Source organism: Chroicocephalus ridibundus, chromosome 2 (assembly GCF_963924245.1).
Source record: "Chroicocephalus ridibundus chromosome 2, bChrRid1.1, whole genome shotgun sequence".
NCBI lineage: Eukaryota > Metazoa > Chordata > Aves > Charadriiformes > Laridae > Chroicocephalus > Chroicocephalus ridibundus.
Genome location: NC_086285.1, coordinates 54,283,106 through 54,296,272, shown reverse-complemented (window position 1 = coordinate 54,296,272; position 13,167 = coordinate 54,283,106). Strand labels below are relative to the sequence as shown.

Sequence of the window (13,167 nt, the reverse complement as noted above, 5' to 3'; positions counted from 1 at the left end):
CAGTGGAGTACGCTGTACTGGAATAAGCACTTCCCTTGCTTATATGGAAAGAACATTACATTTGTCCGTCTAGTAAGCTGTGTTAGGATGGAAGAGCATCGCTCCGTTTATTGAGTACTGAGCAACTGGTAAACTTTAGAAACAAATGCAAACTTTACCTTGCATTATCTGATTTATCTTTTTTTCCTACAAAAAGTATCTTTAACAGTAGTTTTAAGCAGAAGATTGGTAATATATCCTTTTGGGTTTTTTTAACATAAGTTCCAACGTTACAAAAGGAAAATATTGGATTAATTTAGAGATGCAGTTTAAAAGTCTGCAAGATGAGACTGCTAGCTTTCTGTATACCAGCTGAAGGCTTTTACTGCTGTTCCTATCTTCGTGTTTTGATTCTGCCTTCCCACGCATTGTTGGGAAAAAGGCCTCTACATCACTTCTAAATGAGCCTCAGGTGGAAGGGGGAGAGGACAAGTAGCAGCTGCCTGCTATAAAAAGGGTGAGCTCAGGGCTTGGTTAGTTTATTGCTGGGCTGTGAGCAGCAGCAGCAGCATGGACCTTAGTTTTGGGGGGCTCTAATGGGGCAGGAATAGCTTAGTTTTTGTTAGGGTTGTTTTTTTTTTTTTTTCCTCTTCTTCCCTACGTTATACTCTCTCAAAGGTTAAAGTAATTTAACTTTAACCTAGGCTTTGCCCTAGGAGAGTGAGGGGAGTCGGTTGGCTTTTTGGTGCTTGCAAGAGCTGTCTGGACTGTTCTAGATGGAAACTGAAGAGGGCTCCAGTGTACCTCAGAGCTTCTGAAACCCTAGGCTGAACTGTGTGCTAGTTTGTAACAGGTGTTAAATTCAATTTTTTTTCTGTAACTTTGCAGTGTTTAAGTTTTCTAAAGACTTGAGCTGCTGTCTTTTTTTTTTCCTGTCACTAGTTTTTCCTGAGTTCTCTGATTTCTTTTATTCTTGCTGATAAGTATGCATGACAGGGCTGTATCGCTTGTGTGGGTTGGAATGGACTGAACTTAGGGTATTAGTTAACTAAGGAAATACATAAGTGTGGAAGGAGGTACTGTCTTGTGAGTTTTGTATGGTTTTGAGCGTGAAGTCGTGCATTAAGGATTTTGCTTTTTTTGTTACTTATCATTTAGTTTAAGCATAGGAAGCATGGTGCCACTGAAATATTTGGTTTACTATGTTAGCTGTTCCTAAGTATATTATAAAGTAAAAATCCTCAATTAATAGAGCTCTGTGATTTCAGATACAATGTATGTGTCGGCATTAAGAAGTGTTTTTTTTTGTGGAGCACCAAACTTCTGATTGTGTGAAGCCTTCTATTACTCTTTTTTTGAGGTCTCTTGCTCAAGGCTAACTGACTGAAGGCTAGCTTTCAATTGGCTGGAATACTATTTATTTGAATGTGTGCATATAAGACTATATTAAAGTTACTGGTCCTGTGGCTTTAAAATGTGTTATAGGATTGGCTTGAAGTACTAATATTGAGAGCTGCATATAGCAAAGGAGAACTGAAAATCTTTGACTTTGATAGTAATGTCAGTTTGCTATTTTCTGGTTGGAAGATAGTAGTTTTCTTCTGGAAAAATCCAGTCTCATTATGCTGAGAGAGGAACGTCTGCTGAATTCTGACAGAGCATAAAAATCTTGAAGCTGCACAGTTTTTGAAGTGATTAATCCTGATCATTTATCTCTTCCAGTGTTTGGAAAAAAAATGAATACTGCCTCAACTTCAGAAAGTGGATCATATTCCACCAACCACACGAGACCCTTTTTTTATGCGCAGCCAACAGCACAACAGCCTTTTCCAAGTTCGTGGTACCTCAGTCATGCATACAGTCCATACTGTGTACCTGCTCCAGGTAAGGTAAATGAGAGCTGCCTGTGGTAGCTTTCCTTAGTAAATTACTGTTAGAGTGGAGGAAACAAATGTATATCTGTGTTAACAAGCTTGTTGGGAGTTTAAGGTAGAACTAATGTAATGTTTTAGTTGTCAAAGATCTGATTTATGAAGTGTTATTTAAATATGTACCTTGTGTGCTAGAAAGCATCCATTTCTGGAGAGTGGAAACTAAGCAAAATATTAAGTAATGGTTATCCTAGAGATAAAGAGCTCTAGAATGTGCTTAGCACACATGTGTATATATATGAGTTCCATACATGCATGCATTATAGGTATGGAAAAAGATAAAATAAAAATCCACACAGAAACAATATTGTGAAATACATCTTGTAAATGGTATACCTATGTGAACTTCTAACTGGAGCTGTCTTTTTTGAAGACAATGCTATAGTATAGTCCATAAAATAGCAAAAAAAAATTATAGGAAGCTAGCTGGTGTAAGTTCCAAGGAATGAAAGCAAGATCTGGTTAAAGTATAGGTGTCCAGATAAGCTGTTTTATAACAGGGAACACTCTCTGTGTTTCTGCACCAAATTTGCTTCCAAACACTGACAGGTGGAGTGCATTACTTACCTGTGTATCTGATCTTATAGCTGCCCCTATGTATGCAAGCAATTATTAATCAGAATGACTTATTTCAGAAAGAAGATATATTGGTCTTTACTTTTTTTTATCCCCAATGTCTAGGCTTCCGAAATGGAAATCCATATTTTCCATTTTATTCTGTTGCACTCCATGAGTACCCTGGATTTTTTGTTCCACAGCACCCAGTGCATGCAAGAATTAATAGAAGGCCGTATTTTAATGCTTCTGCACCTTCCCCTATGTTTTATCATGCAACAAGATTTAGACACTATAGTACCTCTGGGAAAAAAATGGAGACAAAAGAAACACAGACTGATCCTAGACAGCCTGAAAACAAGCAAAAAAAGCATCAAGATAGCCATACAGAAACGAAAGGTTGTGATGCAGGAAATACGGCCTGTGTGTCTTCTGGTATAGGTACAGAGACTGAAAGTACTTCAGAGAAACAAGATTCATCTGGATCTTCCATTGTGGTAGACAGAGAGTTTCGTAACAAGAGCCCTTCCAGCTCTACACAGTATAGAAATCTTACTACTGGGAGCTATGCCTTTGAGAAGGAAGAAGTGAGGATAGAATATGGCAATGGCTCTCCAGCTATTCAACTGTGGAAGTCCTTTAAAGAAACTATCCCATTGTATGATGTGGCAAGTGGTAAACCAGTCCCAGAAAACATAGTGCAGCGTGACTTATTTTCTGTTAGCTCATGTGAAGGAAGGATATATAGCCCACATGAAGGGGAGAAAATGGTGCCAGGAGCTTATTTAGATGAGAGAAAAGCTGTTCTTACCTCAAAACAGGGTGTTGAAACTGTGCAAGAAAAAGAGGCCCAAAATAACGAAGTGAAGCTGGACGCAGAAAAGCAGGCAAATGTGAGTCAACAGGAAAAATCCCCCCCAGGGGAAACCATGGCAGTGCAAATTGCAGAGCTGGCAAGATCTGTTAGCATAGATCAACCAGTGGTAAGACAGGATGTGATAGTAGCTAAGAAATCTAGCTCTAAAAAATCTACAGGCTCAAAAACCTCTCAAGAAGAGCCCAGCTTTATTCAGCAAGCAGGACTACTTCCATCTAGTATGGAGGTAATGAGTGACTTGAGTTTTCAGCAGAAAAAACTGAATCTAAGCCACAGCACAGCAAATGAAAGTCAAACAGATAAAAGTATTTGGTGTGACGAATCAATTGAGAAGTACATTCCCTCTAACAGTTGGTTGGCTAGTATGGACACAAATTACAACTACGATGTTTGTTTGCCACAACAGAAACGTCAAAGTGTACTCAGTCTTTCTTCTGATGACATGTCCTCTAGAGAGGAAGGCTCATCAATTGATAATGCCCCAGTGTCTTATTTTGTCCCTGACTATGTGCTTCAGAAAAGCATGTATACTTTCCAGAAAAGTACAGAGGGCTTAGAGAAAGAGAAAATTAAAAGTGGTGGGTCCCTTAATGAAGATGAAGTGGTAGGAAGGGAGCAGATGAACAGCTTGAATGACCCAGATGTCAAAAATGCATCGAGGATGAAGACTAAAGAGGCTTCCAGTAAAGGTAGAAAGCTGGGAGCCTTTCCTAGATCTTCTAGTTGGAAAAAAATCAATTATCTCAAGAAAAAAACAGCTAAGAACTTGTCAGAAGTTGAGGACTCTGAAGAATACTCTGTGAGAGAAGAAGAGGAGGAGGATGAAGGTGAAGAGGAGGAGGAGGATGAGGATGATATGGATGAAATTGAATATTTCTTTCAAGAAGCCACTCCCTATGGAATCTTGACACCTAGTAGAGGAAGTTTCTACCAAGTTGGCCAGAGGGTGCTTTGGAAACCACCTAAAAATGCTATACCAGCTCAATTAATTAGCTGGCCTGCTCAAGAGAAAATAAAAACTAGGAGCGGGCTTGGTGAAAACATTGGTGTAGTTTACAAGCCAAAGGAGAAAGAACAAGATGAAGTTGTGTACAGTGACTGTGGGTATTACGGAAGAAAGAGGCCTATGGCAAGAAGAGAAGGACTTGAACATCAGCGAATGTTATGGAAACTTTTGGGAGGTAAGCTAATTGCTGAGGATGAAGTGCTGCTTAATAGAACACACAAAGAACACCTAATCACAGTTGCAAATTGTAGTTTGAACCAGTGGGAAGATTGGAAAATGTTGTAGCTTCAGGTTTGGCTTAGAGCCAGAAGTACTGCAGAACAATTTCTTTTTAGGTAGAGCGGGTTTGCTGTGACTTATTTTTTTTTTTACCTGTTGCATGAGGATTCTGCATCTTCACAACCAGCAGAGAATTTTGCAGAAACTCTCCTTTTGAGTTAGATTTTTATATACTTACCTTTCTGCCATTAGTGGCAACTTTTTCATTTGAAAAGCTTAAGGTCATTTGAACTGCACGTTTACCATTGTTTAATAATATGTTGGAAGCTCAGCACTTAAATTTATACAAACACTCTGATTCTCCCTTCACAGACCCATGTTAGGTGGATTAAACAGGATTAAATTTATTATAATCTGGTGGCCATACCCTGTGTAACTTCTCTGCAGAAGAGGAGTCAAACCATTAATTTTCTTTTTATTGTAGCTGCTGCTCTCTTAATGTTAGCAACCAAATTTTTGCTTTATTTTCATAAAATCAGTGTGAAACTGTATTAAATTTGATCTGGAAAAGAACATTTTTATTTACCCAAAGGTAGATATTGGTAGAAATTGGATTAATCTGAATGGAGAATAAGCAGAATTATCAGTAAGTGTTCATAACTGGTTATGTGGACACTTCAGTAAGCGGCTGCTGTTTAATACTGCTTGTATTAATTATTATTTATCTATTATATATTATATATATTAAATATTAATACAGCTGTGTTGTAATGTGGAAGGCATCTAAAACAGGGAGATCTACTTCTAGTAACAGGCTTAGTGTTCTTAACTTTATTTTCTTTGTACAAAATCTGTAGACTTAAAGCAGCTTGTAATTTTTGTCAAGTGTGTTCTCAAGAAAACTGTTTTTATTTTAATGGACTCTTACAATTGGATTCAGTAGCTAGCTTTGCATTCTGACTTGTGGATCAAACATTATATTAACATTATTGAAAGTAAATACTGACCTTAAATCAACTTTTTTTTATTAGGACGGCTGTTAAGGGAGAACATGGGGGTACCACCTGAAGAGCTCTGGATTAGAAGTGGTGCTAAACCCAAATTTACCAGCCAAATACATGGTCATCTCTCACCCTCAGCCAAGAGCAAACAAGGTACAACTTATTTCCTCAATGTGCTTTTGTTCTTAAGGAACATTCAAAAGGAGGTGATACAAAACAGCAAGCTTATGATATTTGAATAAGATCTGAAGATAATAAAAACAATTCTCACTGCTCTGATATTGATGAAACGCCTGTCAGCCAGTACATCTTGTGGTATATTTATATCCTACTCAAACATGTGAATAAGGATGCATTATAGCTACTTTTTTAAAGGTACTATGGGAAATCAAAGCATCGAATGTTTTGATGTGGCCAAGAAAATCCCTTATTTGTACAAAGTTGCTACTGCCATAAACTGTAGTATCAACTCAGATAATGCTTCTCTTGAGTGCACATGCAGTGGTCGTTCCTAATCTTGATGAGTAGAACGTATAGGAAGTCGTGTGTGACAGCTACTTAGGGCAATGTTGAGAGAAAGCATGGACCAACAGTTTGCCCCACTACTGATAAAGGATGTCTGAGTGCTACTCATCTTGGTGTGGTTAAAGAAAAGATGAACAAATCACAGTTATTCTAATGAAGTAAAAGGTTAGATAGTTTCCATATCTTTTTCTTTCCTCCTGAAGCAGAATGGTTTTTCTTTACAACTAAGGTCTAATTGGAGCTCAGCTCTGTTTCTAGATGGTCTTCAAGGGGTTTTTTAGTGCAAGTGCTGTTGGAACAACTGTTGAATTTACTGTAGTCTGAGTGTTAATACTCTCCAGGGTCACATGCTTTCAAGTATCACAGGATCAGTCTATCAAATAGCAGAGTGTGAAGTTATCTTCAGAACTGATGACTTGTTCTTTTCAGTTCAGTGATAACATACATCAGGTTTCCTGTATCAACAGCTGAGCAGACTATTCTTCAGAGTGTATTCCTTAGTTCTCTCTCTGCATTGCTTTTCTGCTTGAGCCTGTTGGGTTTTGGGATTCACCACCTGCATTGGAGGTTTTATCCTTTCTATCCACACAATCTTCAAAATGTTGTGGGTTTTTTTTATGTTAGCCTGCTCCATAAAAGTTGAAAACACTTTACTTTAGCAGCATGGTACTTATCTCCTTACAACAACTCATAAAAATAATAAAATAGTTCTAAAATAACTTTGTTACCTTTAACTTTCACCATGTCCCTTCTACCTCTTCTAAATCATAGATGGTGCAGCATACTTGAGGATGTTTGGCCTTTTTGTTATTCCCTGCTTTCTCTTCCTCCTTTTCCGGCCTATGTAGTTTGAAGAAGCTATCACATTCAGTATTAGGAAGCAGGAATTTGTTTCTTCTGAATGCTGTTCATGCCAATTGATGCCTCAGAAGCGCTAGTAAAATAACATCCTTTTTAAAATGTTGCTTACTTTAGGACTGGCTTCTCCAAATTAATCTTAAATTTAAGTATCCTGCAAGTAAGGGGGTTTTGGCTAAACAAGATATGTTACTCTAGTGGTAATATCATATGAGAAATGATTGAATTCTTGAACTGTGTACCTTAACAGGTCTGAAGAATTGAGGTTTTTTTAAAGACAATGGGTGAGTTGGGTCACTTGGACATCTATCAACTAGTTGTGAACACTTGAAAAGAACTGAATTATCCAACTCCCACTGTGTTCTTTTTTGCCACATTAACACCTATCCAAGTTATGACCCAAAATACAATGCATCCAGAATTATGGTTAGATGGTGATTAAATATTGTAGACATATAAGACTGTTGCTTGACATACATTGCGTCATTCTTTTCTGCCACTAAAATGGGCACATAGAGGGTAGGGAGAAAGGGGAGCACTGCAGGCCAGTTGGGGAAAGTCAAGCTTAAATTTGCTATGACTATGATTTGAAGAAATAACACCAGTTGTATCTTGCTATTTAGGCTGCCCACCTTTAGTTAAACCAAAGAAGAAAAGAATAGGCAAACCACCTTTAAAACGCAGGGACACAAGGTGTGAGGTGGAAGAAGTAGAGATGTGGGAGGTGCCCAAAAGCAGCATACGCAAAGGTTGGTATACAGTGAGAAGTTACAAAAATGACTGTTATAAGCATTTTTTATTACTGTCTTGAGGACTAATGGTTCTTGGTTTGATCTGCAAGGATATTGGATAGCCTGTGAAGTAATAGCAAGTGCTATATACGTAGACAAGAAAACAAGCAAGCTAAACTCTGAACACTTACCTTGTTGTGAATATCATTGTAGCTATGATGAGGTTAGGTTCCTTCCCTTTAAGGGAAAGGGGTGGGGGAGAAAAAGAAAAAACACAGCAAAAAACCCCAACAAAACCAAACACCAAACTCCACTATTTTAGTCTAGATGCTCTTCAAACTGTTTTAACTCTTTAAAATGTTGGGTCCTGTGCTACTTTGCAGTATATCTTTTCCTTTAAGCTACAGGTTTGTCTCAGCCTGTAATTTGATACAACACAAATGCATATAGTTAATTCTTAAGAACTTCAACTTTATGGAGTAGGAACTTCTTGTTACTTCGGAGGAAGATAGGAAAAACAATGGAAGGGAAAAGTGCGTTAAGTAGGTCAATAAGAAATAAGTTTTGTGCATTTGCGGGAGAGTCTGAAAAGGTTATAAACTGAAAAGGCTCACTACTTAAAAGAAGCTACCTAAAAGATCAGAGTTGCTTCTGGAATAGAACAATCTGGTATAGTAAAGTGAATGTCAATATTCAGTCAGTTCTCATATACTAAACTGAGGATTAAAATTCCATGTATTTGCAAGGTCAGAAACAGAAACTTAGACTGAAACATCTTACTAGTCAAAATTGGCATCAGTCCTGAAGTCAAATTATTTAAACATCATTGTTAAATCTTTAATTGCTGATCCTTTTTAGTAATAGCATCCAGGAAACTTGCACAATCCCAAAATACTACTTATATTTGCACCAGAAATAGTTGGTATTTCTTGGATGCATTCAACAATGTAGTTACAAGAGCACACTGAAAATATGCGATGAGTTTGATGTGGTACTCTTGTCTGTTATACTGGGATTTTCTGCAGTCCAACACCATTCCTGCAGAATTTATCCTTGCTGGGAAGCTGAGTACATAGTTCTAATATCAACCATCTGTGTCCTCTCCTGCAGTAGGAAAAGGCAATCACTAATGTCTCATCTTTCTTTAGAATCAAATTGATGTATATTATTTGGAAGGAGAATGCATACCTTAACCTCTTTTCTTTTTTTATTTTAGGATGTGGATTGAGAAAGTCGCTCTATAAGAGAAGATAACTGCAAATATTGGGGCAGAAGGGGGGGAAAACCTCAGTTGTTATTTTCTTGTATGCTTTGTAAGATGCTGTGTGCTCTTAAAGGGTAAGAAGTAGCACTGTAAAGACTGAGGATACTATTAAAATGGAATTATTTAACACGAAAGTCACCTTTTTACAACTAGCATATCCACTACTTAAATAATAAATTTAATAGAATTGCACTTTGAGACTTCGTGTATTCCATCTATACATGGAAGCAAAAAAGTTTGATAGGGATGTGTGTGCATCAATACTGTTAGAGCATACTATTTACTGCTGCCCTGTTCTTAAGCTCTGCAGGACTGTGAAGCCTGTCAAGGTCATCTCATCTCACAGTCAGTTTGTCTATATGATGTGGACGTAGGTACAAGATTCTCTTCCAGATGGATTTTTGGCTGGATTTGGTTTTGTCAAAGTTTAAAGGAATATAGTTAAAGCTGTATCAAGTACTGACTCAAAATTTCTAGGCAGTTCCTCAGATATTACTCTCTTTAAATGCATGACTGAGGACTAAAAATGAAGCACCAGGTTGATGTGATACTTCCCCCTCCTCACCTTCTTTTTTTGTGGAGACTTTTTGGGTCCTCTGTGGAGATCCTGAGATGGATTTTCAAGAAGAAACGGAAAGTTTTTTTATGACAGTGGTGTGCCCCGTTCCCTGACTTCTTACTGATGACTTCTATTGCAGTTGATATTGACCTTGGCAACCCACTACAGAAAAATCTCTTTATAGAACTAAGATGCTAACATTAGGTCTCTGAGCTATCTAATGAATAATAGAAATAGATGAGATGGATGGCTCAAAAACATGTGATCTTTTTCATGTCTATGAAAGCTAGTATCATCGTGTGAGAAGAATAAATACAATCCTGCCATTCTTGGATAATTCCCAAATAAAGTGATAGCGTGAGTGAAAAAGGTAGGGAAACGGGGGGGAAAAAAAAACCCACAGTTTTTTGTTAATAAAGGGTAGGGGAAAATGGACAGGACACGAAGACAGGACTTGTCTTCTGCCTTCTCTCCCAATATTCTTATTCTGTCTGTGCCCTAGAGTAACCTACAGGGATAAAAGTAGCATTTCCTGTGACTGCATTCAAGTTTTGTGTCTACCTGTTATTAGTTTGAGCTGTAACTGAGGTTATGCTGTTTTCCCTGTGCGGGGAGTATTGAGGTTTCCTGACCCAACTGATCCTTGATCTTTCTATTATTTTTAACAGCACTTGCTTGTTAAAGAGCTACTGTAATTATAGGCTTTACTTCAAGCTGTTAGGGATCCATTTTAACACTCTGATGCCAAGTTTTTATTTCCTCTCTACCCTAAGCACTGCAGGAAAATAAGGAATATACAAATTCTTATTTGGCTTTTGTGCTGCACAAAACCTATTGCATCAGAACCTCAAAGAATAAAATGAGGGAAGGAATTACTTCAAGCATGGAGCTTTTTAATACTCTGGGAAAATATAGGACTGCTGCTCTTGGATATCTAATACAGGAATGTGCTGCTCTTAGAGGGGAACAGACTTTATTCTGACAGGGAGAATGAGGGGTAGAATCTCTTCAACCTAAAGACTGTAAGTGATGACCTAAGAGTAATCCTCAGCTGTAACTGAGACTTCTTAGGGAAGGATTGACCACTTTTTCCCTGACCTTGAGCATAGCTTTGGGATTGAACACTAAGCCAGTTGTGCTGACAGACTTAACTGTTTGGGTTTTTTGCTGCTTCTCAGAGAGGAATATTCATGACCTCATAGTTAGATGGCACTCTTGGGGGGAGGTTTTTGGGAATGGCTGATATTTCACAGGTGCTCCCAAGATCATGGTAGTCATCCCTTCACAGGTCTTGCAGTAGTCAGTATGCTTTTTACCTAGACATAAGAAGCAATTGAGGGCCTGGTGATGCTAGCTTCCCAAGAGTATGTGAGGGAGTAGCAGTAGGAGTGTTTAGACAGCTCTTTGTAAACAAATGCTATCTTAAATAAAATCTTGTAGTGTACCCATGTTATGGATCCACAGCAATGCTTAAAGTAGCATGCATGAATGTTCTAGCGCTCCCAGAAATACTTCTTGGGTAATGTTATATGTGGTGTACTCTACTCTGACGGTACTAGTCCTGTGACCTTAAAACTAAATCTTCTATTTGGCTTTTTCTTCACTCAGCAAGCAGCATGGATGATTTGTGGACTGCATCTTAAAGTCAGCTGGATTACAATTTAATGTTCAGAAAGGCTGTGAAGTACAAACTGCCTCTTAAAAGGCTGTGAGTTGGAAGTCCAGGCTCTCTTTATTCAGACAGGTAACTAGCCACGGTGATATTTGATATTTGTTACAGATGCACATACGTGTCAACTTTTGCTACCACTAGATTGCCCAGTGATGAGTCAGTGCAGTGCTGGCAGTATTATGAACTTGTAACTGTAGCAGCACTACATTGCATTTGAAGTTTTCAGATGCTTCCTGCAGCATCTAGGGCAGCTGAAGAATCTATTTGCTGCTTGGCACAGCAGTAACAAACCTTAGAGGCCCCTGAGACTGCCATACTGGGAGCTTTGTTTGGACGGACTTAGTGTCTGTGACTCAGAATTTCTAAATCTTTTTTTTTTTTTGTAGCTAACTAAAACCTCTGTTGCAAAGTGGGTGTGGTGTAATCACTGATATGGAGCCAGGGGGTTACGTTAGCTTGCCAGGTTTTAATTCTGTATTTTAATTTTCAATTTGGTAGCATCTGCTTTCCCTTTTACAATGTCCTGTTTCCTGCCTTATGTTGGAAAAGATTAATTACAGGTCTTTCTATTAAAATAAAACAATGGAAGACAGAAGCCAATGGCAAAAACCACACTCATTGCATGCTCACTATAGACATAGCATGGAAAAACAAATGCACCGTTTAAAGAGAGTCCTCAAATTCCCCTTGGCTGACTCACCGCCACCAGCCAGCTCAGTTAACAAGACTATAAACCCCAAGTAATTTCACGGCCAAAGAAATAAGACAGATGTCAGCACTTTTGCTGAAGCAATCTTTCTGAAAAGAATGGTTCAGGGTATTAAGATAAACAGACCTGGGAGCTGAAGACCTGTTAAGCTGTGTTGCCTATGGGATATGGTGTGACTGCATTTCACACTAATTTAGGTTCATGGGACTATCCAATTATGGTATTACTACCACTCAGGCTTCAGCAGAACTTTCAAATGGAAATATGCATGTCTACAAAGAAGACACGGATTACTAGGAAAGGAAAAAAAAAAGGTTCTTTGAACAAAAACATAAATAGTTCAGTGGTTCAGTTTTTAAAAATAACGCTCATCAGTCTTTCAAGACTATAGCTTTCTATCCTGCTCTCTGGATTTACTTCTACATAGAATCACTTTCCATGAATATAAAGGGGTATTTATCTCTAAGTATTTATCTCTAGTCTGTGTATTTCTAAAAGACCTAGTCTCTCTTAAATGCCAGCTTTGGCACAGTTTAAAATGCTAAATGATGAAATGAATCATGCTTCTCAGCACTCCGGCACTGGCTGCCAGTCAGGACTACTCAAAATCTTACTCTGTTGAAACTGTTAGCTTTAATTTTGAAATTGGCTCTACTTTTATCAATTTCAGTAGAGAATTAGTAAAATTTTTATGCATGGGATATGATAGAGATCTATAAAAGTGGTAATGATAAGGGGAAAATGAATTGTAATCAGTTGTTGACATGCTTTCCATTACAAGAACTAGGGTACATGAAATGAAACTAGTAGGGAGAGGTGTGAAAGCAAATGGAGTTTCTTCACTAATTATTAATTAATCTCTAGAGCTCCTTGCTGAAGGAAATTGCAAGTTTACAAAAAGTGACTGAATGTAAAAGAAAAAAATACATCCAAGGCTACTAAATACTAAAATACAACCTATGATTCGAAGTACTTGCGCTCCAAGCAGTAGAGGTAGTGAAACAGCATTTTGATGAAATAACAGAAATAACGCCACTGGAATTTGCACTTTTCTGTTGTGTAGGCATCTGCTATTGACCATGAGTACAAAAAGACACTGGGTCAAACAGACCTTTAGTCTGGTACAGAACAGTGATTTGGTATCTCAAAACAAACTTTTAAATTGAATTTGATATAAGTTAGAGAATGGTCTCTTACAGTGTTTTTTTTTCGATTGTTCAAATAGTAAACCCTGGTAGGTAAAATGGGAAGGGCCCATTAACAAGGAATGGGATGACAGGC

At 38.0% G+C, this 13,167-nt stretch overlaps 1 protein-coding gene across 1 annotated transcript; it reads left to right on the top strand.

Annotated features, from left to right (window-relative positions):
- Nucleotides 1–1,715: 1,715 nt before the first annotated feature.
- Nucleotides 1,716–8,936, top strand: LOC134510848 (uncharacterized). The gene is made up of 4 exons (XM_063324073.1): nt 1,716–1,863; nt 2,592–4,523; nt 7,575–7,700; nt 8,899–8,936. The coding sequence occupies exons 1-4, from the start codon at nt 1,716–1,718 to the stop codon at nt 8,934–8,936; spliced, it is 2,244 nt and encodes a 747-aa protein (XP_063180143.1).
- The last annotated feature ends 4,231 nt before the right edge of the window (nt 8,937–13,167 follow it).